The following is a 27,405-nucleotide window of genomic DNA, read 5'->3' on the forward strand; positions in this document are numbered from 1 at the left end:
AAGAAAGAAAAATAGAAGGCATGAGTGGAGAGCAAGAACTGCTTGAATTGCCTGTGCATATGCTTCATTCTGAAACACTTGTGCCCAAGGAAGTCATTCAATTTTTGTTGAACTCTTTGCTTGTTCAGTGTCTGCAATGACTTCAAGGGAATATTCGTGCAATTAGCATTTTCAGAAACAAGTATTTCTTGTTAAGTAACTGGTAGCTGCAAGGTGGGTTGGAATAGAGATTAGAGTAATGGAGGAATGTTATCATTTTGTCCACACAGCCATCCTGATTCAGGTTTTGCAAGAACACACCTGCTTGGTTGTATTGGAAGCAAAGCTACCATTAGAACCAGTTGGAATGTCTTTTTAAAATATAAATAGCAGCAAAAAGTCAGGGCTGTGTTGAAGGGGAAGGTTAAATCTAGTCTGTATATGCATTGCAAATACATCCAAATAGGCACACTGTATTTCTTTATTTCCCAATTGGCAACAGACATGCAATACACAAATGTAAATACACACCCTGTGGCTCCAGTATGGATCAGGGCACTGCAGATGAAATTTTACATTTTTAAATATGCTCTGAAAAATCATTGAATCCAACTTGTTAGCCATGCATATACTATAGATCGACAATTCCTTAACACCCCCAGATATATGTGAAGATTCTCAGTTATCGAGGTGACGTTATTTGGAAGCTGAGTCGTGGCAATTGGACTTCTTTCTTATTATGTTGTAATGTTTCACTACTCATCCAGGTAGCTTCTTCAGTCTGAGGAGAGTTGGTAGGAGACCTCTGATATATCTTCCACCTTGGTTTCACTCCCCCATGGTCTGAATAGGCTCCTTAGATGGACAAGGGGGGGGGGAGTTGAGTGAAAATCCCACTTCTGCAGTCCTTCTCCACCTATTGTCATGGGTCGTTAACATCCCTTAACAATGGTCTTTCTGGTGGGTGTAGTCCTGATCTTTCTGGGGATGGATGAAAGGGCAGCATGATAAATAGGAGACAGATTGTGTCTAAGGCCTCCATCCATGTTGAGTTAGGGGTTTTCTGTATGCACATGTATGGCCTCCCTGACCCCTCTCTCAAATCACCTATCTTCTCTTAGACACGAGTCGGATTTTCATTCCCCCCCCCCCCGGCCTTTGTCCATCTAAGGAGTCCCCAGCCTATTCAGACCAGGGAAAACTGAAACCAACTTGGAGGATATATCAGGAGTCTCCTACCAACTATCCTTGGGCTGAAGAAGCTACTTGAATTAGTAGAGAAATGTTTCAGTCTAATAAAAAAAGAAGTCCAGTTGCCATGACTCAGCTTCCATTTAACACCCTAGAATTACATTATTTCTGGATTCTGTATGTTCTCTGGAATTTGTACTGTTACTCTGAAGAGAGTACCTTTGGCCTGTCAACAAAGTAACAGCTTTCTCTTTCCTTTGCCACTATAGATGGAGGACTAAACAAAATCTAGATTACTGCTTTTTAATGATGTATGCACAATCCAAAGGCATTTATTATGTTCAGGTAAGCTTAACATCTGCTGAAGTGTATGTGATATAACCCATTGCTCTAGGCAAGGAACCTTGGATTTGCATCCATGGGATGGAAACATGATGGAAAGAAAATCTAGAAAGTGTGGGGGGGAGGTTAGAAGGACAAAAATGGGCATGTGGTTTAGATAGGAACATAAGGTTCCTTATTTTGGATCCAGTTGTTCAGTGAAGGAAGTCTGATCATTTTGACTGTCTTGCCCCTTTCCTTCTCATGACGTTCCATCTTCGCTTGACAATGTGACATCTGTTTAGATTTAGATAGGGAAATTGTTGTTTTAAACCAAGGTGGTATACGAGACATTTTAATTAGAAACCAAGCCCATCAGCTTTGGCACTGTGTGGTCTTTACTTCGCAAGAAAATTTGGATTTAGGAATTGCTGATGGTGCAATACTGTATTGCGCGGTACCATGGCCTGTGATAACATGACCTATTTCTAGTAGCTGACTAGGGCCTTGGGAAAAATGTCCTGTTTGACTACACCGTTTTGGTATGTTGCACGGCTTGTTTCTTTCCTGTATTTATTGAATGAAATGCAAGAAAGGCTGGCTTTTTTTTTTTTCCTCAGTAAGATTTTCCCCTGGCCAGATGTTTCTTACCCATCTTCCCTTGTTGGAATGCTTTGTAGCAAAGAGTTTTTCTTCAGCGGTGTACATATTCTTTCCTGAGCACTGACATCTCCTTCTGTTGTGCAGCTGGAAGATGATATCATAGCCAAACCAAACTATCTCAGTACAATGAAGAATTTTGCTCTGCAACAACCATCTGAAGAATGGATGATCTTGGAGTTCTCGCAGCTTGGGTTTATTGGTAAGATCCCTTTCATGTATTCCTCCCTGCTCCCATTTAAATGCATTTTGCTTAAACCTATGCTGAATGTACTGCAGATCCTGAAGTATGATAATGGGCATTTCTGTTCCAGCATTCTGGAACAAGAAAGTATTGTCATAATTTTCAGTTGCACAACTTTGGTGCACAAAATTGCCTTCTTCCACTCTCTGGGGACAGTTCAAAATACTGACAACATACAGCAATGGCAGGCATCTCTAATTTCCCTTTATTTTTTATGTGACATAAATGTTTTATTGATGTGGCTTGTTAAACAGGCCAAGCATCCAAAGAAGCTCTTGTTACAAGCAGGGAGGAGCAGGTGTTTCATATACAAAGTTGTCTGTGGCATTAGAAGGAAAAAGAAGTGTTAATCTACTATGATTCTCCAGTGGCAATGGATAAATCAGAGGGTAGCTCTTTCTGTCACTTGCAGGGGACTGACAACGTATTAGATTGGAACTGGGAGAACTCAGGACAACGGAGTGTAGTACCAAAACAACACACACTTGAGCAGCATTGCCTTCTCCTGAAAAATGGTGGGCGGGACTGGCTTTAAAGAGAGCCCAGCTGGTGTGACCGCTTTCAGAGCAGCACTCCATTTAAGTTGCCTTGTCTAGTTGAGCGCATACAGAAGAGTCACAACAATGTGTTGAGTGTTAGCAATGTGCTATTGTTGAATGGATGCAAATTCCCTTTTTATCAATGGATTTAAATGCATTTTTTAAAAAAGGACAGTCTTAGAAAATGTTTAGGGCAAGGAAGAGATGAGCTCTCCCCCACCCCACACTTTAATCCAATAAATAATTTTCACTCTTCAATGTTGGGTCATGTCAGCGTTGTGACTGTGCTTAACTCTTGTTCTTCTCCATCCAAATATGCTTTCAGGGAAGATGTTCAAGTCACTGGATCTTAGTCTGATTGTGGAATTCATACTCATGTTCTATAAGGACAAACCCATTGATTGGCTCCTTGATCATATCCTTTGGGTAAAAGTCTGCAACCCAGAAAAAGATGCAGTAAGTCACCCCACGTTAGACAAAAAAAAAAATGGTCTCATTATGTTCTTTTAAGTAGAATTGGCTCCCTCACTGCTGTAATATTGTTATAAAAATAATGTGGATTCTACTACACATGCCTAAGTGGCCCATGTTTAAAATGTGTCTTTCTGTAGCTTTTTGTTGTTCCATGTATTTAATTTAAAATACATTTTATTCAAACAGTATAGATTCCCTTGCAAAAATGCTATGGACTGCCTGAACTCTGGGCATTAGGTAGAGGATGTATAGTACAATGAAGACTGGAAGATACCACTAATCATGGACTCCTTCCTTCTATGAGAGATAATGTCATAATGGACTCATGACACTGGCAGGTGTTGTTTTGCATTGTTTCTAGGCCAGATGTTCTGAAAGAAAACATGTAGTATTCTGACAGACAGAAGGGAGGTGGGGGGCAACCGAATCATACTTTTTCAGAAGTGTGTTTACTATCCAGCTGGAGAATTTGCTGCCACCTATCTGTTTAGCTCAGGGGTAGTCAATAGCAAAGCATTTGTGGGCTACATGGCTCTTCATTTGAGGGCTTTCCCCTTCTTTTAGTGATCAGAGTGATCTGTCCCAGGGGCATAATGGATGTCTTGGTGGGCTTTCCACAGTCCATGGAGTGCCCAGTTCCAATCCCTAATTTAGCTGGCATCACCCAATCTACAGCTGCAGCATTTTGTCTTTTCTGGCAAAAATACCAGGTCCATTCCTCCCTGAGCAAAATGTGCTTAGAATAGGGCAGCAGTTTCCACAGCAGTCAAGGTATTATATATGTCTATATCTATGGCTTGTTGTATATATTGCAATATATATATTTTGCAATATATATATATATTGCAGAAGTGGTACATGCAGTGGCAGTGGTAGTGGTGGTCATTGTGCTGCTGTTGTAGATGGCTAACTACCATTTGAATGGATGGGCAGTGAGTCTCTCTGGATCTCGAGTGCAAGAGGTGGGTTGAGGGCAAGTAAATGCTGGAAGGGCTCTGCAGTTGCAGCCTTCTAGGTTGGCCGCTAAGGGAAAAGAGAGCCTGCTCTCTACTTCCCAAGGCCTATCCAAACAGACTTGGTCCTAAACACCTCATTTTCTCACTAGGGAGAAGAGTGTGTTTTGGCCATCATGAGGTGTCAGCTGTGCTGCTGAGCCTGCTGCCATCTCTGTGTTAACTGCAGAGGGCTACTGGAGTCTCATGGGCTTGGTGGTAATGGAGGCTTGCATATGATTTATGGGAGTTGAAGTCCAAGAACATCTGGAGGCCCAAGGTTGGGGACCACTGTCCTAGAGAACAAAAGGCAGACATCCTAGGCCAGACTTGCATTGTGGTCTGCTCTGTGCCGGCATGGGGGGGGGGGCTATTGCTAGCTCTGTTTGTCATTTATAGAGCCTTAAACAAGTACAGTGTTTCAGTGTCACTGTATATCCAGGCTCTGTTTTCTTTTCTGCCCCAATTTGTTTTTCCCCCCTATATTGAGGCATTCCAGGGACTCCCAAGAGCATCGAAACTGTTGTCTGTTCAAAAATGTAGCCTACTTCCAGCATGGATTTCTGCCTCCCTCTCCCACTGTTTGCTTGACTAACTATCTTTTTGTGTACCAGATGTCTGTCTTGTAAATCCTGCTGGGTAAAATAAAATTGGCAAGGTGTAGGATTTGTCTCCTTGACTGAAAATTTGCCTAACCTGAAATTTCATGAGGAATGTTTTGCCTGATTTGGATGTTTGTTGTTCCCTTTGTCTGAGAACTCTTTGAATGCACTTACTGTAGCTGCTTTCATTAGCGGCATCTCTAACAGCAGCAACAGGATAAAAAAAAGATGGGGTAGGAGATAGCAGAACCACCCTTGAGTGCAATGGTCTCCTTTGTTACATGCAAGAAAGAGCTCCTTGCTAGCTGAGTTCAAGAGTTCTCCAGTGAGTGAGCCAGTTTGTTTGGTTTTTATTTTTGTTTTAATTTTCTAAAGCAAAGGGAGCTGGATTAGGGGATTAATTTAGAGCTTGACTTCAGGGAATGGGCCTGCAATGCGTCCCGTCTCTAGCGCTGCAGGTTGTAGTACAAATGTGTTTGCATTGCAGCCTGTGCCTGTGTGATCTGGCTGTTACGTAGGAAGCAGACAGCTCTGTTGGGAGTGGAACTGCAAAGAACTCCTAATCAGAAAATGTCTCCACCACCACCACCACCCCAATTTAGAAGGCATTGGAAGAGGAAGATGTGAGCACCGTTTGTGTTTGTTAGCAGGGAGGATTTTCTAGTGGTAGAGAACTCTGGGTAACTGTTCACTTCACATGAGTCATCTCTCAAGTGTGAAAAAGTTGAAAAGAACGCTCAGTTGTGACAGGGAGGGTTTCTGTGTTAAATGGAAATAAGATGAAATGTACTAGGGGGAAGGCTGTTTTTTAAAAAAGTGACATGCTACATAAACGGTGGCCTTGTCGTCAGTAATAAAAGTTGCTTTTCTAATACCAACATCTGTATTAGTCGCTCTTGAAATCAAATTTTTAGATACAAGTATAGACTCCTGCCAACCTAGCCGTCTGAAAGCATGTAAAAATGCAAGTAGATAAATAGGTACCACCACGGTGGGAAGATAATGGCGTTCCGTGTCTAGTCGCGCTGGCCACATGACCACAGAAGTTTGTCTATGGACAAAACGCTGGCTCTATGGCTTGGAAATGGGGATGAGCACCGCCCCCTAGAGTCGGACACGACTGGACTAATTGTCAAGGGGACCCTTTACCTTTACCTATATAATCTAGTTTAAAGTAACTTTTATGAACTGAAGAATAAAAAGTCAATTTCTTTTCATCTCCTTTCTTCACTCTCCAAACATCTCTCAAATCAGTTCTCCTTATCATTCTGTTCAGAACCGTAACATTATTATTTTTCTAAGCTTTAATAGGGCTTTATTTATTTATTTTTATCCATAGTAAAATCCCCTGCCATTATTACAAACCCCTTATCTCTTCCAATTCTTTAAACACTTCCTTAAAAAACTAACTTGATTTACATTCTGAGAGTAAATATCAAAGTATATACTTCTCCCCATTACTCTTTGTACCATCTATCTTCATTATCTTTTTTCAGTTTATTCACTTTTAAATCATATTTCTTAAAAATAATGGGTGCAACCCCTCTTGTCCTTTTATTTCCACAAGCTTTTTCATAAATATTAAACCAACTTAATTTAGGTTCATTTATGCCTTCTTTTGTTTGGCAAGCCCCTTGTAAAACTACTGCACCTGCTTTATCCTTATTTAACAACACCTCTATTCTTTTCTTCCTTATAACTCTCCCAAAGACTTTTACAGATACATTTGATATTCTTAATATTTTAATCATATTTATCTACCACCATTTCTCCCTTCTGTCTTTTATATTGTGAAAATCCCTCTAAATACCCATAACATCACAAACAACACCCCATCCCTAAACAAATGAATCAACCTCTTCCAAACACACCACTCCAATACATATTTATTTCTTCCCCTTTAATCCACTAGGATTTCAATACCCTATTGTTTGATCACAAACTCTTGTAGGAAGAGGAGGAACCACCCACTTTCCCCAGGCTAGCAGCTCCCCACAGCCACCCAATCTTCCACCATTATTTCCTATTCCCTTACTTCACTTGTTTTCTATCCCCTATATATATTCAAATAATAACCCCATTTTATCTAAACTTCTTATTTTATCCCCTTCTGCCCCACCCTGTTTAAGTGGTATCTTCATCTTATCTAAACTTTATTATAATCTATTAGTCGGACTTCCCATCTCTATAAATTCTAGCTACTAACAGCTGAATATGTACTTAATAAGTTTCTTAAGATAATCTATTATAATAACTTTCTAAATCCCATATATTTTCTTATCCTCTTATTTGATTAGAAAGTTTTATGTACAAAAAGCCAAACCTGGACCCAAGGCCGGTGGCTAACTATCGACCAATAGTGAACCTCCCTTATTTGGGCAAAGTGTTGGAGCGGGTTGTGGCTGGGCAACTCCAGGCGCTGCTGGATGAAACGGATTTTCTGGATCCATTTCAATCGGGTTTCAGGCCGGGTTTTGGTGCAGAGACTGCCTTGGTCACCCTGTATGATGACCTTTGCCGGGAGAGAGACAGGGGGAGTGTGACCCTGTTGATACTCCTGGACCTCTCAGCAGCTTTCGACACCATCGACCATGGTGTCCTTCTGGATAGGCTGGCTGGGTTGGGAGTTGGGGGCACTGTTTTACGGTGGTTCCACTCCTTTCTGGCTGACCGTGTCCAGAGGGTGGTGCTGGGGGACAGTTGTTCTGCCCCATGGCATTCATGTCATGGGGTTCCTCAGGGCTCGATACTGTCCCCCATGCTGTTTAACATCTACATGAAACCGCTGGGAGAGGTCATCAGGAGGCCCGAGCTGAGGAGTCAGCAATATGCTGACGACACTCAGCTCTACCTCTCGCTTTCCACCAATCCAGGTGAGGCGGTTTCTGTGCTGAACTCGTGTCTGGACCTGATAATGGACTGGATGAGGGTCAATAAATTGAAACTCAATCCAGACAAGACGGAAGTGCTGTTAGTGGGTGCTTCGCCAGACAGGCTGGAGGGCCATCTCCTTGCTCTGAATGGGGTTACACTCCCCCTAAGGGACAGGGTCCGCAGCTTGGGGGTGCTCCTGGACCCCTGTCTAACACTGGAAGCCCACGTGGACTCAGTGGCCAGGGGTGCCTTCCTCCAGCTGCAGAAACTATACCAGCTACAGCCTACCTGGACGAGGGGAGTCTCATGACAGTTACACATGCACTGGTAACATCCCGTATAGATTACTGCAATGCACTTTACGTGGGGCTGCCTTTGAAGACGGTCCGGCGACTGCAACTGGTCCAGAATTGAGCGGCACGGCTGGTGAGTGGTGTGGCCGCCAGGGAACATATCAAGCCGATTCTGTATAAGTTACATTGGTTACCAGTTGCTGCCCAGGCCCAATTCAAAGTGCTTGTTTTGACATATAAAGCCCTAAATGGCTTGGGCCCTGGATACCTGAAGGACCGCCTCCTTTCATATGAGCCTACCCAGCAGTTAAGATCTAGCCAGGGGGCCCTTTTGAAAGAACCGTCCCTCAAGGAGGTAAGAGGGACGGCTTCTAGACAAAGGGCCTTTTTGGCAGCTGCCCCCAGACCAAGGAATGCCATCCCAACTGAGATTCGTCTGGCGCCGACACTGATGACATTTCGGCGCCAGGTCAAAACCTTCCTGTTCCAGAAGGCTTTTAACTGAAATAGTATTAGCTGTGGGTCCGATGGCAATTTTATATATATTTTAATTGTATTTTAATTGTTACATATCTTTATTGTATTTTAAATGCTGTAAGCCGCCCAGAGACCTTTGGGTAGTGTGGGCGGCATATAAATTAAATAAATAATAAATAAATAAATAAATAAAATGACTTCCCCTTTATAGCTTCTTAATTTATTGACAGGTTTAAGACTCAAATACATCTCCCCCTGGGTTGATAGACCAATCCAACAATCTTTTGACAATAGCTCCTTCTTGATCCTCTTGAATTTTTCCCTCTGAAGTAATAGACTAATCTTGCTTCTGCTTATCCATTTTGGCACTCTCTTGTTGATTATCCATCAAACCCCACTCATGAAGCAAATTTAAATTGTGATCCAATGATGTAATCCTGTAGTATTTTCCAGCATATAAAATTCTCAAGTATATTGGGTACCCCAAAATGTATCTAATTTAGTCTTTGGGAGGATGATGGTGACCAGTCATATTGTGTCACAGTGACTCCATTTGATAATAAAGATCCTGGTACACCTTGATCAGTGCATCTCTATACAGCTGTCCAAACGATTTTTTTCCTTCTATAAATTTGCAAACCTAACAATAGGAGTCCTCTGACACTGACACTGCTTGAGTTCCCTTCAGTGCAATCTCTACAAGTCTTGAACCAAACCCAAATTTGATGTCACTGTCTTGATACATTACAATATCATATCTGTAAGATTTATTCCATCTTCAGCACCACCTTCTGGGAACCCATGCAATTTCACATTTTCCTTCCATCCTCTATCTTCCAAATCAAACAATTTATTAAAATCAGTTTCAGTAAACTTGACTTTATACCAGTATAATTTTACAGTATTGACTTTAACCATGTTATCAGTTTCTTTCAGTTTTGAGCCTAGTGTTTTCATTTGATCTATAATGTCTGATATTGTTTTATTTAATAATATTTTAATTTCTGTTACTGTCTTCTGGTGCATTTATCTCATTTGTGTTTTATTTATTTATTTTTTTTTATTTACTTATTTATTTATTTATTTATTTAAATGCCACCCATCTAGACATAGTCTACTCCCAGTAGAGCAAACAACCAGCAGTGTATAATAAAGTTAAGTGTGTACAACCCTGCCTGCAGCTCAGAAACCTGTGTCTATTTGTGGGCTTTTTTTTTAATACTTAGCTTTTTTCTGCTGAGAAAAGTCCTTGTTCATCTACTTCTCTTTCTTAAAGTTGAGTACAACAACCTACAGAAAATGAACTCTGAAGAAGATATTTGTGGGTGATCTTTTTACTATACAACCTTTCAACCAGGCTGTGGGAATAAGCTCACTATGGATGGATGGTACCAGAACTGAGCTATACCATGGAGCCCAATTCATGTCAATCATTCTGAACATCTAAAATGTTTAATAAGTTCAGTTGTGAGTCTGGGCGGTTGTTATGTTGGAACAGAACAATTTTATGAATTTAGGTATAGATGAAAACAGATGTAAGCACATTTGTGGGAAGTGTTTTGAAAACACTTGCTGCGTTCCGAGTTTTGTTTTTCAGGGCAATTGGTAGGTTTAAATATCAAATATTTACACCAGAACCCTTTAAATCAATTCTGCTCACGTAAGTCCATTGCACATGTGGTCTGATGCTCTCTGTCTGTATACCTTGTGCTTTCTGTGTTTCAGCAGGCTGAATGGCAAGCTGGAGAGAATGTGGAGTGCTATGACACCAAGGCATTAGGCTCTGCCATCTTAAACAGGACACTGGGCTTAAGATGAAGGGCGTAACAGTTGAGCGTGGGTTGAATGCATGGGCATTCTTTGTTCAGAAAATAAATACCTCAAAATGCTGCCAGTATAGGTTGAAACCACCTGCTTGATGGAACATTGAATAGTTGTTGGGCACACCCAGGTGAAAGGAATTAACTGACATTTGCTCTTCCAAGGGGGAAGGTGAAACCCTGAGTTCCTGTTGTGCTTTTTCTTGTTTCAGAAACATTGTGACAGACAGAAGGCCAACCTCAGGATCCGCTTCAAACCCTCACTCTTCCAACATGTAGGAACTCACTCCTCCCTGGCTGGTAAAATACAAAAGCTAAAAGTGAGTAGGCAATGTTGTAGTGCTGGTTATGCAAAAAATTGATACCCCAAACAAACAAGCAGGAGCAGCAGTTTTGCCCTGACCTTTATATATTTGCTTGTTAGAGTTCCTCATGAGTGCATATTCCCAAGTGCTTTCTCTAATTCTCGCTGCATCTTCCATCTGTTCTTCTGACAGGTGGAATAATAAATCTGTCTGCCAGAAGTGAATGGAAACCAGTGTTAGGTAACCATCACCTTGTTTGTAACATAGACTTGCTGGAGGTTTTCTTATTAAGGCAGCCAAGCTTGGGGTCGTGGGAATGTGGCTCCCCAAGATTATTTTTGCAGCCTCCCAGACTCTTCCGTCGACCAGCCCAGTATTTCCCCCCTTTCTGGAAAAATTGTTTCCCCTTTTAATTTGGCTTAATCTTTTAAAATAGGCAAGAACCCCTCTCTGTTTTCAAACCAGAAGCAGCTACTTCTAGTTTACTTTCTGTTGTTATTCTTTTTTACAGTCTCTGAAGCAGAAAACTGACCCTCCCCCACCCCCCACCCCCCGGTCCTGCCATAATTGTACACACTTGCCATTGAGTGTGACAAAATGGTGCAGCATACCTCCACTCTCTAACAGGAGTGCTCTTTCCAAGAAGTCTCATAGTGATGTTTGGGGCTTGCAAGGGTTAGGCAGATTTCAGGAGAGAGACAAGTCCATTTGTGGGGGAAAGGCTGGGAAGGGTGTGGGTTTATGGGTGGCCAAAAAGGTGTGAATGTGCTTGTTGTTATTCTGTTTTCAGACTGGTAGTAAAACTGCCTGGGAACACAAAACACAGCTCCTCAGATATCCATGAATAAGGCTGTCACGAGGGCAGGAAAGCTGGGGCATTGCTCCAGGTCATTAGAGGGAACCAAAATCTATAAGTGAATCTACAGATGAGGGTTAGGAAATTAAACTGCAACACTCCCGGTATTATTCACTTCCCTGCCCCTTTTTTTATTTGGAAAACATAATCTTCCTCTTTCTTTTTTGGGGGACACACCACATTCTCCTTTTTTTCAGGGTGTGTGTGTGTTACACTCATGCCTCAGAGCAGTGTAGGTGGGAGACAGTGCCATTTATCCCAGGTGCCAACATGGCTAGTTATGGCTTTGTTGATGGAGAAAGGCAGGGTATTAGCTTAGCAAACAAAAACTGATAGGAAAGGGAGAAGTAAAAGGTATGGAAATTGTACTGTCTGACTATTTGTGGTCTTGCTGTCCTCAACACATAGAAGCTGAATTTTTATGCTGTATCTCACTATGCTGTGTTGGATGTAAAGTGCAGTTGGGCATTTGAATGTATGCAGCCATATAGGTGAGGCAAACAGGTGGTTTCAAATGCAGGTGTGTTCCCTGGAGAGGGAGGTCAGCTGTGTTGTTCTGTTGAGAGGGAGCAGATGCTTCATTGACAGAAAATGGAACAAAGTGTAAATGGTTTGGATGGAAAATGGAGGCATCAGGTCAGAAGACAAAGGAATTCAAGCATGGGAGGATCAACTTTGATTAAGAGTAGCTAGGATGCATTCACCAGCTATGTTTTGCAGCATTTTAAAAAGCCTTAGAACAGCAGTGTATAAGGCTGTCCAGAGGACAGTGGCTCATTGTAGATACTTTATGGTAAGTCTTTGTCCTCAATACCCATTTGAAATCGTTACTATGGGACATTTTTATTTCCACAAGCACTCAGAGCTCTAAAGCTATCATTTAAAAAAAAAAGCCTGCAGACAAATATTTGCTCACTTGAGTAGCTGCTCAGCTACCTGACCTGTCTGCCTGTTTTCCTATTTCTGTCATTTTTTTTTTCTTTCAAGTGATTTGGTACAGCAACCTCAGGAGCTCCAGGAATTTTCATTTTATTTTAGATTTTATCACCCTATTTCCTAAAGGCAGAAAGAAGTTAGCATTCATTAAAGACACACATACACACACACACAGAGAAACAAACATTATTTTAACTTTTAATCTTAAATTGAAATTATCTTTTTCTCTTCAGCTCTGACAAGTAGATGCTAGCCCCCAAAACAAAATATTTATATAAATGCAGGAGCAGGTGATACCATTATTAGATCACAACAAAAAAAATCAAGCAAAGAGAGACAGCTAGCTTTCAATTATATATATATATTTTCCGTCAGAGAACTGGGATTTATAGATAGATAGATAGATAGATAGAGAGAGAGAGAGAGAGAGAGAGAGAGAAACAGATGAATGATATATATGTGAGGACGAAATTGTGACAATACTAGCTCAAATATAAAGTTATTAGGATGTGAACCTGTCTTCTTGCTATGTTTCTACCAAGGGGTGGGCAACTTTGGTGGAAATAAGGGCAATTTTGCAATTTGCTGGCAGCTCACAGGCCTCACTTTCAAGGGGGTGGAGCTACAAAGTCCAATTTTGCACATTTTGTCATACTTGTAGTTGGCATAATAAAATTTTAAACCAGAAGACTCAAAGCCAAAGTGAAAGTTTTGTATCTGAGAGACAGACTGGCAGCTGATAATTGCAGTGGAAGCATGAGAAAGGGAGAAAATGAGGAGAGGATGGCTAGGGAGAGGAAGTGTGTGAGTCCCTTGACTGAAATCACTACAAGAGTTCAGAAAGGGATCACTTACATAAAATGGGAATAGATTGCACATTTGAATAACATGGTCTGAATTGCTGTGCTTTTCTCTTGCATGTTGAGGACAAAGATTTCGGAAAACAAGCTCTTAGAAAAGAACATGTCAATCCTCCTGCAGAAGTGAGCACCAGCCTGAAAACGTACCAGCATTTCTCCTTGGAAAAAGCATATCTAAGAGAAGATTTCTTCTGGGCATTTACCCCCACAGCGGGTGACTTCATACGCTTTCGCTTCTTTAAGCCCCTCCGCATTGAACGGTGAGTCTGTGCAGCTTTGTGGAGGCAAACAACAGGAAGGATAAGTGTGACATTTAAAAGTCACTTATTCCCTCTCCTCTGTGCTAGAATGGAGTTCATCCGAAAGGCAAGTTGTATCTCATTCACTTGTTGCCCTGCTTGTCCCACTTAGGATTTTTTTAGTTTTCATTTCTATCAGAGCCTGGCAGAGAGCAAACTAGAGCAGAGAAAAAAAAAATAATTGGCTTCCTCCAAGTTATACTCCTGAGTCTCGCACCTGAGTCTCACTGGTGCCCAAGACATGACCCCCATCTTGTTTTTTCTTAGGCTTGTTTCCATCATGAATTCTATTGTGTCTCTCAGTTCCGAGAGTCATGTAGTGATTAGAACGCAGGGGCTGTATGGATCATCAGCCAGTGTGCATTTCCTCCATCTATGGCAGGCGTGGGCAAAGCACAGCCTGGGGGCTGCCTATAGCTCCCAAGACTGTTTTGATAACACAAAACAAAGCAAATCCCCGACCATTGCACACAGAATTCCCAAGAAAAATGCATGTTCCTGCTGCTTGAAGTTTCCAGGAGTTGTGATTCACCTTTTAAATACATGACACAAATATTTTTTGTAAGGCACTTGTTTTTGAATATGGAAAGTATGGTTGGTTGTTTAGGCACTATTGAGAGGGATCTTCCATGTGGCCCCTGGAGGATGCTAGAACCTTGAGTGAGTTTCTCTACTTGGATTTCATTAAAAGATGGTGGTTGTTTTTGTTTGTTTTTTAACGAGCAGCTAGTGTAGCTGGAAGGCAGACTGAGCCATACCTTTTGTGACCCCTGGAACAACTTAAGGAGGCCTAAGGAGCCCCTGTAAAGTTTCCTGCCCACTCTTTGCCCCTTGAATGCCCCTGAAAGCTTGTAGATGTCACCATGCTGCTTCGGAAAAGATGGTTTGAGAGTCCCCTGTAAACATAGGGCTATAGGGGAATATTATTATTTATTTTTTTAAAAATATTTTTACCCCGCTTTTCTCCTTTAAAAGGACCCAAAGTGGCTTGCATCATTAAAAGACAATACAGTGGTGCCTCGCTTAACGATTTTAATTGGTTCCAAAAAATTCATCGCTATGGGAAAACATCGCTAAGCGAAACGCGTTTTCCCATAGAGATGCATTGAAAACTGGATAATCCGTTCCAATGGGAACGGATTGCCATCCTTAAGCAAAAATCACCATAGGAAACATCGCTAAGCGAAACACGGTTCCCCCATTGGAATGCATTGAAACCTTTTCAATACATTTCAATGGGGGAGAAAAAAAATTACCAAAAATTCAAAAAGAGTCAGAATGAAGCCAAATTTGGTTAACAAAGGGTTTATTAAGTGCACTAATGATTTCAAGCACTCTAAACCCTTTTTAAACAATTTAACACCTTTTAAAAATAGCGAAAACGGAGCTGTCAAAAACATTGCTAAGCGAAACAGGGGGACCTAAACTGGCATTGTTAAGCGAAGCAAGGTCCCGAACATCGCTATGCGAAATTCCCCCATTGGAAACATCGCTAAACGGAGCGCAAGATCGCTCCTAAAACCTCATTGCTAAGCGAATACTGTACATCGTTAAACGAAGCAATCACTAAGCAAGGCACCACTGTACAGTATTTAAAACTAATAACAGTAAGTATACAAATACAAAAAAGGATCAAACAAATACTGGACAAAAAGGTAATCAAAAGCAATGCCTACAACAGATTCAAAGCAGTGAGGCACAACCATCCATTTAAAAAGCAATGTTTAATTGCTTGTTTAAGCTTGAGGTATGCAGGTCTCCATGTAAGGACCACGTCTTAGATGTACACCCCCCTACCCCACTGAAATCAATATCAGAAGGGGCTGCACAGTGCCTCTCTCCTGCCTGAGTTTGGTGGGTGGACACGGAGCCTTTGTGGAACCTATGTAGTGAAGTGCTTCCCCCAGGGAGGCCTGCCTGGTTTCTTCATTGTTTTGATTTAGCCATATAGTTAACATTTGGCTTTGGAAATTTGATATATGGATGTAGAGGTGTTGCTGTTACTTTTCTGTCTTCTTCTGGTGTTTGTGATGGAGAATATTGTGGGTTTTATGGGGGTTTATTAGGTTTTCCTAGAAGTATGTTGTGTTTTAATTTGGATTTTCGTTAAGCAAAATGACTTTCTTCAGAAAGAAAGGTGGGGTAGTAGCTAATTAATTTCCATCTCTACTGTTCATATATACATACTGCTTTCTGTAAACTCTTGCAAGCATCCTTCTGATTCAAACTCAGCTTTGCAAAATAATTGTCTTGAAAATGGTAAAATGGTCTTGGAAATAGGGCTATTCGTGCCCTCTTTTCACCAGCTTGTGGATAAAATAGCACTGTGGCCATAGTTTTAAAAGAGCATTCGTTTTCATTTTATTGATCTCTTTCAGTTTTATTGATCTCTTTCATCAGGGGAGATCTGGTATATGAAAGGATAGACTCCTTCATCAGCTTCCTCACTTTCTGTATAAATTATAACAGCTTTCCAGAAAACATACATCTGAACTCCAGCCTCCTTCCAAAGCGGCTGTCAGGCACCTCCTGCTGTTGAATCCTTTGGGCCTTCTTCTGTACTTATTGCTCTTTAAGTTGCTGCACCTTGAATTTACTGCTACACTTTAGACTGTTGCTTTGGAGTTATCAAAAACAGAGGGTCACCTCTGTGTTTAAAGGAATCTTATATTCTGTCCCTCTCCACTGGCTTTACTCAAGAACAGAATGCAAAGGTAAACTTTGCTGCAAATGATGGAGCACGACTAGAGATGGGGGTATTTGTATTTGTATACGAATATCCCCGCATAGATGGCAGTAACGAGGGTCCAGCTGATCTGCTGCTGCCGCGGATGCTGCAATTCTTCCAATGGCTTTGCAGATCACGATCTGCGAGCCACTCTTCAACCTTGCAGCGAGGCTTGTCCTCCCGCCTCCTGCCGGGATTGGCTAGCCAATTGCAATTTGAAAAGCCATTGAAAGAATCACAGCGTCTGCAGCAGTGGCAGATCAGTGAGTGGGCTGTCTGGCCCTGTGGGGCTGGACCCTCATTATCGCCACTTGTGTGGGGCTATTTGTATATGAATACCCCCTTCTCTAAGCACAACCCCTTTTGAAATTCTTCTGTGCTTGTGGCAGCCTGTCTCTGTTCTTTTTCCAAGGGACATCATTTCACTCTTTTTGAGCTGCCACTGGTTGTAAGAAATCCATACATTTATCTATGGAGTGTCATTGAGTGTTTAATGGAGAAAAGTTTTGTTCCTATTATCATTATTCAGATGGGAACATTATCCAGAATCATATTGTTCATGCCTATAGGTGTTAAGTCAAACCATGTAAATTGCAGCAACAAACTTCATTAAGCTGGGAAGCTGATACAGTTGCATAATGTGGTGTGCAAGGCAGCATTGACTTAACCAGTAGCAGTTCGCCACTGTGATTTACCCCATTTGACTTGCGTCAGTGTATAGAACTATTAGGATTCTGGCCATCTTAACTTCAACCTTCCCAGAAATCATTCTTGCATTCAATATTCATGCACAATGACTTTTTATTCTCCTGCTTAGTACAGCTGAACAGCAAAGTGTTTTCGCTATGGGAGCAGATATTTGTGATTCTTGCTTAAATTCATTCAAATGCAGTGGAGTGCTTAATTTGCAGGCACAATCAAACAATAAATCCTTAATTGGTTCTTTGTGTACTTAAAGAGCCTTCTGTCTCAAAGTGGGCTTTCTGTGAAAGGGGAGCCACCTGTTGGATTCAGGCATTTTGGGAACCTCATTCCTGGTGTGATACTTTTCCATCGTAAAATGCCCCGTGTGAGGTTCTGCAGTCATTTTGGATGTTTTTTCCCCCTTTCTTTTTGTGCAGGTTTTTCTTCCGCAGTGGTAATATTGAACACCCTGAAGATAAACTCTTCAACACAACGGTGGAGGTCATGCCCTTTGATGTAAGTGTGTTGAGCATATGCTAGAAGCTGAAGAATAGACGGGCTTCTCCAGAAGCTTCTCAACACCAATTGCTGACAGTTGTTTTGATCAATTCCTAAACCTCGTACATGGGAGTGGCAGGGCTTTTGCATGGCAACGCAGGGGTGCCCTTCAGGATATCCCGAGAATAAGTGACGATGTCAGACTTCTATAGAGATCACTTGCATTAGAATTTTGCAGACATCACGGATTGTTAGGAAGTGATGACCTGGTCTCTCATTACAGTATTTTATCCTCGGTTGTCATTCCAAGTGTGTCTGTTTAGGGTCGAAGACATCTAGGATGGAAGACATAGCAAGGATATATTCTGAAAAGTCTGTGTCCTCAAGTCAGCTGAAAGAGACGCTGTGATGTGATTAGAGTGTTTTACTGGGACTTGGCAGACCCAGGCTCTTGTCCTCCCTGAACCGTGAACCTCAGTAGTTGAACTTGAGGCAGCCTCTCAGGGTGCTGTGAGGATGAAGGAAGGAGGAAGGAAAGCATACACACCACCTTGAGCACATTGAAAGAAAGGTGGGATATGTACATACATTTTCTAGCAACTACCAAATTGGAAACAAAAATAGAACCTAGAAGCTAGCCTTCTTGATAACTCCCAGTTTAACGTACAGACCCTGTGGCAGGAAAAGTCTGATGCTTACCGTAATAGACATCTTGATCGGCCCTTGAAAGGTGCAGAGAACGGCTTTCTAACAACCCTGCCTCTTAGAATAACCTTCTGTCTCTGAAAACACAAATATCCTCTCTGGTGCTTTATGGTCGTAGTGGTTCAGGCTGTACCTGCCACAGCAGGCTGCCTAAATCCTTGTGGTTGGCTTTTCTCAACAATTGTCTCTTTTGCTGCGCAGAGCCTCCAGTCTGATAAAGAAGCCCTGCAGGAGGGGAGAGCAACAGCATTCAGATACCACAGAACATCTGATGGCTACATCCAGATAGGTAAATTGCTGGTTTGAGACTGACAGTCCCCTGCTGGTTGTGGATGAAGCACTGAGTGTGTGTTGTTGTTTGGATTACACATTTGCAGACTGTGATGACACAAGGCATTGGAGGGGCAGGACAGGTTTTTTTTTTCTGAATCAATTACTGTTTTTTTCCCCACTTGCTTTTGCACTTAGAGGGAAGGTTCACTTCAAACACAAATAGGTGCTTTCTGTTATTTCCTAAGCACGGAAAGCTATATCCCAATCATTTTCAGGTCCCAGCTAAAGTGGATGTTCTCATTTAACCCTGTGCAGATGCATATATTGACAGAGCTGTAGCAAACAAGTGATAGGGACAAATCTGAAGGACATAAATGATAGCCTGCTTAGAGGATCTCTACTTAGTTCTTTTAGGCAGGGAAAATGACTACGTTCCCCTAGTTTCAGAATGATATTAAGTGCATTTATGTGGTAATATTAAAACCCAAAGCGCCTGCTTCCACATGGTGTCCTTAAGATCAGAGCTCTGACCATTTGTGGTAGAAGCTGGTTCTTTATTTTTAATTCATTTGCTTTAGCTAGGTAAATTGCATTGTCCTCTGCTCACCTTTGTGTTCGGAAAACAGAGAACCGGGTGATAAATGGTTAAAGGTTACAGTTTTGTAAACAGGGCACAAGAAGCTGTCCAATGATCAGACCCTCATCCAAGCTGTTTCCATAAATGTAAGCCAGAGACTGTTTCCTAGTTGATATCTTATTCCTGGTTTTTTTCTTTTTAAAATAGGGTTATTCAATTATATGGTTCTAAATGCATCAATGCAATTCAAATGAGAAACAAACAAATAAAAATAACATTCTTAAAAGAAATAACCAAACCGAACTAAGAAACCTGTTGACAGCAGCAGTTGCAAGAGTTATAATAAAGCCATTAAAATCATCACAATCAGCCTCTGTCATTTTTCTGTATTGATTCACGATGAGTCATTCAGATATACAGTAAAGTGTTTTCACAGGAGGTATGAGGACTTTGAGGATGATTTTGGTCACCTTGTCCTTTTCTTCTGAATACAAGAGGAAATCTTACAGTGGTGGCACTTAGGTCTGTCCTTCTGTTTCCAACAACTGATTGACATTTGAAGGGCAGGGGTAACAACAGGAGAGGTGATAAAAGAAAATAATCTTTCCTAATTTAAAACTTTGCAAAACCTTTGATAGGAAAAAACAAAAAGGAGAAGTAACTTCAGCACTGCTACTCAGCGTGTCCATTTCTGTTCTTGAGTACAGAGAGAAATACTTCCAGTGGCTCAGTGGACATAGACCAGGATCCTGTTAAAATAAAGTATATGTATCGGGGCAATTGTGTAACAGCTCCCCTCCAGCAAGTTCCCTGGTTGCATGATTGACCTTCTAGTCTTTGTCATACTGGGCACAAGAACTGAGGCCTGTGGAAGCAGAGGAAAAACATGACTGCCTTTTTGTTCCATGTTCCCTCAACAGGATTCTGACTATGACATCCTTTTTTAAAACCAACCCATGTATTCTTGTTCCTATTGAAATTGCTTGATGCCGAGTTAAATGTGATGCACAGTGCTTAGCACACCTAAATGGCATGTCCCAGAGGAGCAACAAGGCTCTTTGGGGACTTGTTCATAATGATTCGTGAATATGAAATACAAATGTTGTGTGACTTTGTTTGAGCGACATTTATTTGGGATTATTTGTCTATTTGAGGGACATGGTGGCGCTGCGGGTTAAACCGCAGAAGCTTCTGTGCTGTAAGGTCTGTAGATCTTCAGTTGTAAGATTGAATACACGTGAAGGAGTGAGCGGCCATCGCTTGTCCCAGCTCCCGCCAACCGAACGGTTCGAAAGCATGCAAAATGCAAGTAGATAAATAGGGACCACCTCGGTGGAAAGGTAACAGCGTTCCGTGTCTAAGTTGCACTGGCCATGTGACCACGGAAATGGGGATAAGCACCGCCCCCTAGAGTCGAACACGACTGGACAAAAATTGTCAAGGGGAACCTTTACTTGTACCTTATTTTTCTTTTACAAACACATGTAAACAGGAACCTGGTCCACCTTCGCGAATATATTGAACGCCTCTATGGGGAGGAAACAGTCAGACAGACCCGGAGACTGGAAACACTCCGAAGCAAAAGAGTGCACCTACTATGTTCCTTAACATTTCTGCTACGCTGCAGAGACACAAAAACCATACCAGCCTTCCTCAGGACAAAAAGGACCATCATTTCCCCACAGGCCAGCCGCATCTACGACCGCCTGGAACATGCCCTCCTACGGGAAAGAATCCACACAGCCCACAAAAAACTGGACTCCACAGACAAAGAACTACTAGGCCTACACATCACTATCAGCAAAAAAATGAGAAGTCAAGACTGGGACAAGATTGATACCCTCTCTTACAATAAGATGGAAAAAGAAATGAACCACACAGCCAGACAAAAACAGAAATTCAACAAATGCCAAACTAGCCAACAGAAACCTACACTAGACACCACGCACATCATCATCAACTTATCAGGACGCCAACTCTCCCCAAAGGAAACCTCAGTCTTAACCAAAGGAAGAAATTTTACAATCACACCCAGTAAAATTCCTGTGGAAGACATAATTGCCAACGTGGAATCAGCATTATATCATCTTCCAGAAGAAAAAGCAGAGGAAATAAGAGGGGAAGTGACTAGGATCCTATGGAAAGCAAAAACCCCCAAAAGCAACATAACAAGAAAGGAGAGAAATGCCATCAAGTCCCTGAACTCAGACCCGGACATCATCATCCTGCCAGCAGGCAAAGGCAACGCCACGGTAATCATGGAAACAGAAAAATACAAGGACAAAATCAGAGAACTTCTAGACCCCACCACCTACAGAAAACTGGACCAGGACCCAACCAACAAAATTACAAAACAAACAAACATGCTGATCAGGAGTTCCTCCCTGCACCCCAACGTCCCTCAATGCATCTGCAAGACAGAAGCTCTCCCACCAAGACTATGTGGACTCCCCAAAATCCACAAGGACTCAATCCCACTCAGACCCATTGTAAGTGCCATCAGCTCCCCAACATATGAATTAGCCAAACACCTAGCAACCCTCCTACAGACCCACATTGGACAAACCTCATCCTACATCAAAGACTCAGGACATTTCATAAGCAAGATCAGCACCCTAAAACTCAACCCTGGGGACAGACTGATCAGCTTTGATGTAGTATCCCTGTTCACTAAGGTACCGATAAATGACACCCTGACACTCATCCAGCAGATATTTCCAGAAGACATCAAGGCCCTCTTCCAGCACTACCTAACGACCAGCTATTTCCAGTGGGATAATGAATTCTATGAACAGACAGATGGAGCGGCCATGGGCAGCCCCCTCAGCCCGGTTATAGCAAACGTCTACATGGAGCATTTTGAAAAATTTGCCCTGGCTTCGGCACCCCTCGCACCCACAGTCTGGTTCCAATATGTGGATGACACCTTTGCAATTTGGAGTCATGGTGAAGAAAAATTGGAAGAATTTCTCAACCATCTCAACAGCATCCACCCAAATATACAATTCACCAAGGAAAAAGAAATAGACGGCCAGCTCCCGTTCTTAAATGTTATGGTCCTATGCAAAACTGATCTCCGACTGGGACACAAGGTCTACAGAAAACCCACCCACACAGACCGGTACCTACACAAAAACTCCAACCACCACCCACAGCAAAAAAGAGGCATAATCAAAACATTGGTAGACCGGATAAATCAGAACTGTGAAGCTCAGTTTCTCAGCACTGAACTCAGTCATCTGAACTGGGCCCTACAGGCAAATGGCTACTCCAAAAATGAAATCACAAGAGCCATCAAACCTAGAAAATAACACCGAACTGAAGAAGAAAAACAGCCACCCACAAATAAAGTATTTCTGCCATACATCAAAGGGGTCACGGACCGCATGGGGAAACTTTTGAAAAAACACAACCTACAAACAGTATTCAAGCCCACCACAAAAATACAAGAAATGTTACGGTCAGCAAAGGACAGAAGTGACCCCCTCACCACCACAGGAGTGTACCGGATACCTTGCAGTTGTGGCCAGGTATATATTGGAACCACAAAACGAAGCATCCACACCAGAATCAAAGAACATGAGAGACACTGCAGACTAAAACAACCAGAAAAATCTGCAGTAGCTGAACATGCCCTGAAACAAGCTGGACATTAAATTCTATTTCAAAATACTGAAATACTGGACACCAGCAATCATTACGTCAGACTGCACAGGGAAGCCATTGAAATCCACAAGCACAAGCACAGTTTCAACAAAAAAGAGGAAAGTATGAAGCTCAACAAAACTTGGCTCCCAGCTATCAAACATACTACATGCAAAAGGTCAACGAACTCTACCCACCCACAAGGACAGGGGATCACTACACACAAAAGACCAGCTAATGACACCCATCAACCATAGGAACAGATAATCTCTTCCCCTTAGCACAACAATACACCCACAACAATACACACTAATCACTCATCTACAGAAAAAGACAAAAGCCTGTCTCACAGCCATAAATACTGCACTCCCAAGCCAACTAGACCAGAGCACAGGTTGCTGTCCTCTGAAGATGCTGGCCACAGAGACTGGCGAAACGTCAGGAAGAACAACCTTCAGAACATGGCCAAAGAGCCCGAAAAACCCAGAACAACCACTGGTCCACCTTCTTCTTAAATAACATATGTGCCACTTTTCAAACTTTTGAAGGTGCTATATATACACAACATACATATTTTTACTGCATTGCAGATTTTTGCAGTGGCTACTCAGTGTGCTCAGACTTCATTAGTCGGGCAGTCATGTGGTTTATCTACTGGTCCGCATATGTTTCTAAAGTGTTTAGTCCTTCTGCGGACATCAGAGTTGATACACTGGGGCTAATGGTTCTGTAATCCTGACAGTGATATCAAGCCCTGCTTGGTACTCTCCTCTTTTTTCATATTGATGCTGTTGGGTTTGCGACAAAAGGATTTGGAGTAGGAAGAGGTGTGCATGTACCTGTGTATGTAAAAATTGGTTGTTTTGAAGATGATTGATGATGAAGCGGTGCCACCTGCTGGGCAGCCAAGGCTTTGGAAAAGAAAACATCACAAAAATCCACTTTGTGAGGAGAATGCGATCAATCTTCCTAGTCTTTGCCACACACCACCTTCTTGATATTGCATTACCAGGGCTTGTGTGTGTAGACATATTTCTTGGTGCTCTGATCCATCATGGATTCATTCTGTTTGTAATCTATTTCTAAACCAAGAAATCCCCAGCCATTTGATGCAAAGCGTCATTAAAAGCACAGGCACTGCTGTTTCACAGTACACTCTTACAGTGTTCTGTCCCAGAACTAGCATGCTTATTTTTTGATGTTTTAACAATAGAAGCCACATGCCCTATGTTGCACAATATAATGTTCCCTTTTTTTTGAGGACATGAAAGGAGTCAGAATGCATTCACAAAACCACTCTTATTACTGTACATTTCGTAGCTGTTGGAAAGGAAGAAGTCATATTTGTGAATGAGTCAGACAGGGCAGTTTCACAGAGAGGGCAAAGCCGAGCAGAGTCTCAAGTATCAGCAGCTCTTTTGGAGCTGTGGAGTAGTACATCCTCATTACTTATCACAGGGAGTGTAACCTATAGAACATACACATTTTGATGGGACACATGGCATGTGTGTATTAAACCCAAGCATGCCATTCTTGCCCTACATATTTTAGATGAGGGTAAGGCTCTAATAACAAGTTAACCTACAGCAGCATGACTGTATGGTGTGATGTACTCATTGCTTGAGAACCTAGGTGTCTAGTTTCTTCCAAGGTGTAGCTTATTCAGAGGTTTGTGTGAAATGGGCCAGTTCACAAATTGCTGTTTGGATTTCTTAAGAGAGAGGGAGAGGGAGAGAGAGAGAGAGAGAGAGAGAGAGAGAACAAATGTACTGAGCTAGAACCAGTCAGATCGTAACTTGAAAACATGACTTGTTTTCTGTTGATTCCTTTTTGGAAAGGAGATGGTTGCTTAGGAATGACAGGTATTGTTGTGGCTGATTCTTACATTGCTAACAGCATACTTTTGAATGCAAAAGTACTACACACTGTCTAGACATTCCTAGAACTTGTCTACAGGAATGGTCTACTGCAGTCTAAATGCAGTTATATTGCTGTTGCCAAGAGAATGTGAGGTTCATCCCAAAGATGTATTCTCTTTCCCCTCAAAGGCTCCTTTTCAAAAGGCATTGCAGAAGGAGAAGTGGACCCTTCCTTTGGGCCTCTGGAAGCAATACGTCTCACTATCCAGACTGACTCGCCTGTGTGGATCATCTTGAGTGAGGTAAGGTGCTTTCCTGGAGGAGCAGCTCCTTACAGGTGTTGACAGCAACAGCTCTCATCTGCCATCTCTTCCACCAAACTTGTCTGGGCAGATTCCTTACTGTCCAATTGCACTGGGAACAGGAGTCCTTAAGTAGTGTGGAACACTCTAACAAAGAGCATTCTCTTACATCTCCTTCCACTGTGTGAGTTATGGGCCATCAAGTTGTTTCCAGTTTATGGTTACCTTATGCATTAATACCTCCATAAGGTCCTATCATTAACAACTCTGTACAAACTCAAGTGTGTTATCTCCCTTAGTAAGTGAATCCGCTTCATATTCAGTCTTTTTTTTCCTGCTGCCTTCAGATTTTCCCAACATTGTTGTTTTTCTGAGTGAATTTTCTCATGATATGCCCAATATACAACAGCATCAATTTAGTCATTCTAGCTTCTAGTGAAAGTTCAGGCTTGATTTGATCTAGAACCCATGTATTTGTCTTTTTGACAGTACATGGCATAAGAACATAAGAAGAAACTTGCTGGATCAGGCCAAGGGCCTGTCTAGTCCAGCTTCCTGTATCATCCCAAGAGAATTACATCTTTTAAGACACTGAGGAAAGCCAGGCCAAAGTCTTCTGAAGTCTCTGACACCTGCTCAGGCCCCCCAGCAATGAATGCCAGCCACCCAGCCATCATTTAAATGCCCTACATTGTCCTTGTGCAATGCTATTTGAAGCATTCCAGGGGACCTTCTGTTGAGGAAATCAAGTTTTATCTCTTGAAGTTTGCTTTAAGGCAGAGATGTCCCATACTAGTGGTAAGAAATTGCATTCACTGCTTGGTAGACTACAGATCTCATCATCCTTGATCATTATCTGTACCCAGTTGGAGCTGAAGGGACTTCACATCCAGAAACATCGGGGGGGGGGAGCTAGGGTTTTCTCATACTCCTGCTCTGAAGCAACAAGCAGTAAAAAATAGTTTTCTGATACTTTATTTGCTTACTTTCAGATATTCCTGAAGAAAGCGGATTGAACTTTCAGAGCAATGTGTCTATCCACTCTTCCCCTCTTCTTCCTCTCTTCTGCGAAACTGCAGAACATGGCAGAACCTGAGCAGCTGATTCCTGAGGTAAAGGTGGGTTGCCCACGAAAGGGCACCTGCTGCTCCAAGAACAGGAAGAAAAAGGTGGCAGGGAAAACTGGGCAGGGTCTTGGTGTTTCCTGGCTGCACTTTCTGGGAGAAGAGAAGCATTTTTCACAGAGACCCATGGCTGCTGGACTGAATAAGAAGCAGCAGCCCCCGTGTTGGTCTCTCATGGACTCGGCTGCCTTTGCAGCTGCAGAGTGAGAACCGAGGAGATGAACTTCCCGTGTAAAAGATCCGGAGGGTTTTGAACTCTTGAGCAATTCCCACACCTTTCCCTCCCCACCCTACCCCTGAGTGCTGATGCCTGAATGTATCATTCAAGGGTGCATTTAGTAATACGGGTTGAAGGAGCGTTAAGGCTAAAGCTAGAGGGCAGCCTGACTGTCCAGCTCTTACCAGCTGTGGAGGAGCACTGAGGTGTCGAGCAAGAAAAGCAGTCACACCTCCAGGCCTTCTGTAAGTACAAGTGGTTGCTTCAGGCCACAACTGAGGATTAAACACGAAAGAACGCATTTGCAGATTGGGGAAAGAGGGTGCTGGGTGGAGGTGACAGAATGGCAGGGATACTAATAATACCATACTGTGCCTGCCAGGGCTGTTCATGTCCCCTTCATACAATACAATACAGTTTCATGCTGAAGTTGCCAGTGTCTTCATGCCTCAAGAATGAGTGCAGAGCCCTTCCTTTTAAATCCATATCTCTGTTATTTACTGGTTGGTGTGAATTTTGAAGAAAAAAATTGTAGGGCAGTTCTCAAATGGTAGGGATTAGAGTGTAATTTAAAATAAAAACCCAATGTCTCTAGTTATACACTGGAATGCATTATACTACTTTAATGTGCTGTATTTTTTATTATTGGATACATTTGATTTTTTCAAGTATATCTATATATATAATATATATATATATATATAATATATATGTGCACTGTATAATTTTAATTCTATTTAAGGACTTGTGTTTTGTTTTATTAGCTCTCCTCTGAAGTGGGAAAGCCTGACCAACTGGAAGTGTTTTACTAGGGCAGCTGTTAGAAATGTGTGATTGGCGTGCCTTTTTTCAGGAAGATAGAAGCCTAGCCAAGATAGATGTGGTAATAGGCAAGATTTCTATTTAAACCAAGACAGACAGCCACTTCCTCTGTATGGTGAAGACAGTGCAGTAGACCAGCACGGACTATTTTCAGAATGGGTGTTGTGCACTCTTTTGCCGCAGATGTTAGAATGTTTTCATCAGAAGCATCCACCAAGAATCAAAACGGGGTTGGGGGGGCCGCCTGCC

At 42.1% G+C, this 27,405-nt stretch overlaps 1 protein-coding gene across 4 annotated transcripts in view; it reads left to right on the plus strand.

Annotated features, from left to right (window-relative positions):
- MGAT4B (alpha-1,3-mannosyl-glycoprotein 4-beta-N-acetylglucosaminyltransferase B) overlaps positions 1 to 27,070 on the plus strand; it is a 113,497-nt gene extending 86,427 nt beyond the window's left edge. For 2 of the 4 annotated variants that reach the window (XM_072990078.2, XM_078385661.1), the window contains exons 7-15: positions 1,440 to 1,515; positions 2,239 to 2,353; positions 3,260 to 3,390; positions 10,679 to 10,786; positions 13,484 to 13,683; positions 17,572 to 17,650; positions 18,539 to 18,626; positions 24,881 to 24,993; positions 25,986 to 27,070. In XM_072990078.2, coding sequence (XP_072846179.2) covers positions 1,440 to 1,515; positions 2,239 to 2,353; positions 3,260 to 3,390; positions 10,679 to 10,786; positions 13,484 to 13,683; positions 17,572 to 17,650; positions 18,539 to 18,626; positions 24,881 to 24,993; positions 25,986 to 26,009 — 934 coding nt within the window. In that variant the 3' untranslated portion in view covers positions 26,010 to 27,070. The remainder of the gene's footprint in view (positions 1 to 1,439; positions 1,516 to 2,238; positions 2,354 to 3,259; positions 3,391 to 10,678; positions 10,787 to 13,483; positions 13,684 to 17,571; positions 17,651 to 18,538; positions 18,627 to 24,880; positions 24,994 to 25,985) is intronic. The other 2 variants (XM_072990079.2, XM_078385662.1) reach the window with 1 other exon arrangement.
- The last annotated feature ends 335 nt before the right edge of the window (positions 27,071 to 27,405 follow it).

Source organism: Pogona vitticeps, chromosome 2, assembly GCF_051106095.1.
Source record: "Pogona vitticeps strain Pit_001003342236 chromosome 2, PviZW2.1, whole genome shotgun sequence".
Lineage (NCBI taxonomy): Eukaryota > Metazoa > Chordata > Lepidosauria > Squamata > Agamidae > Pogona > Pogona vitticeps.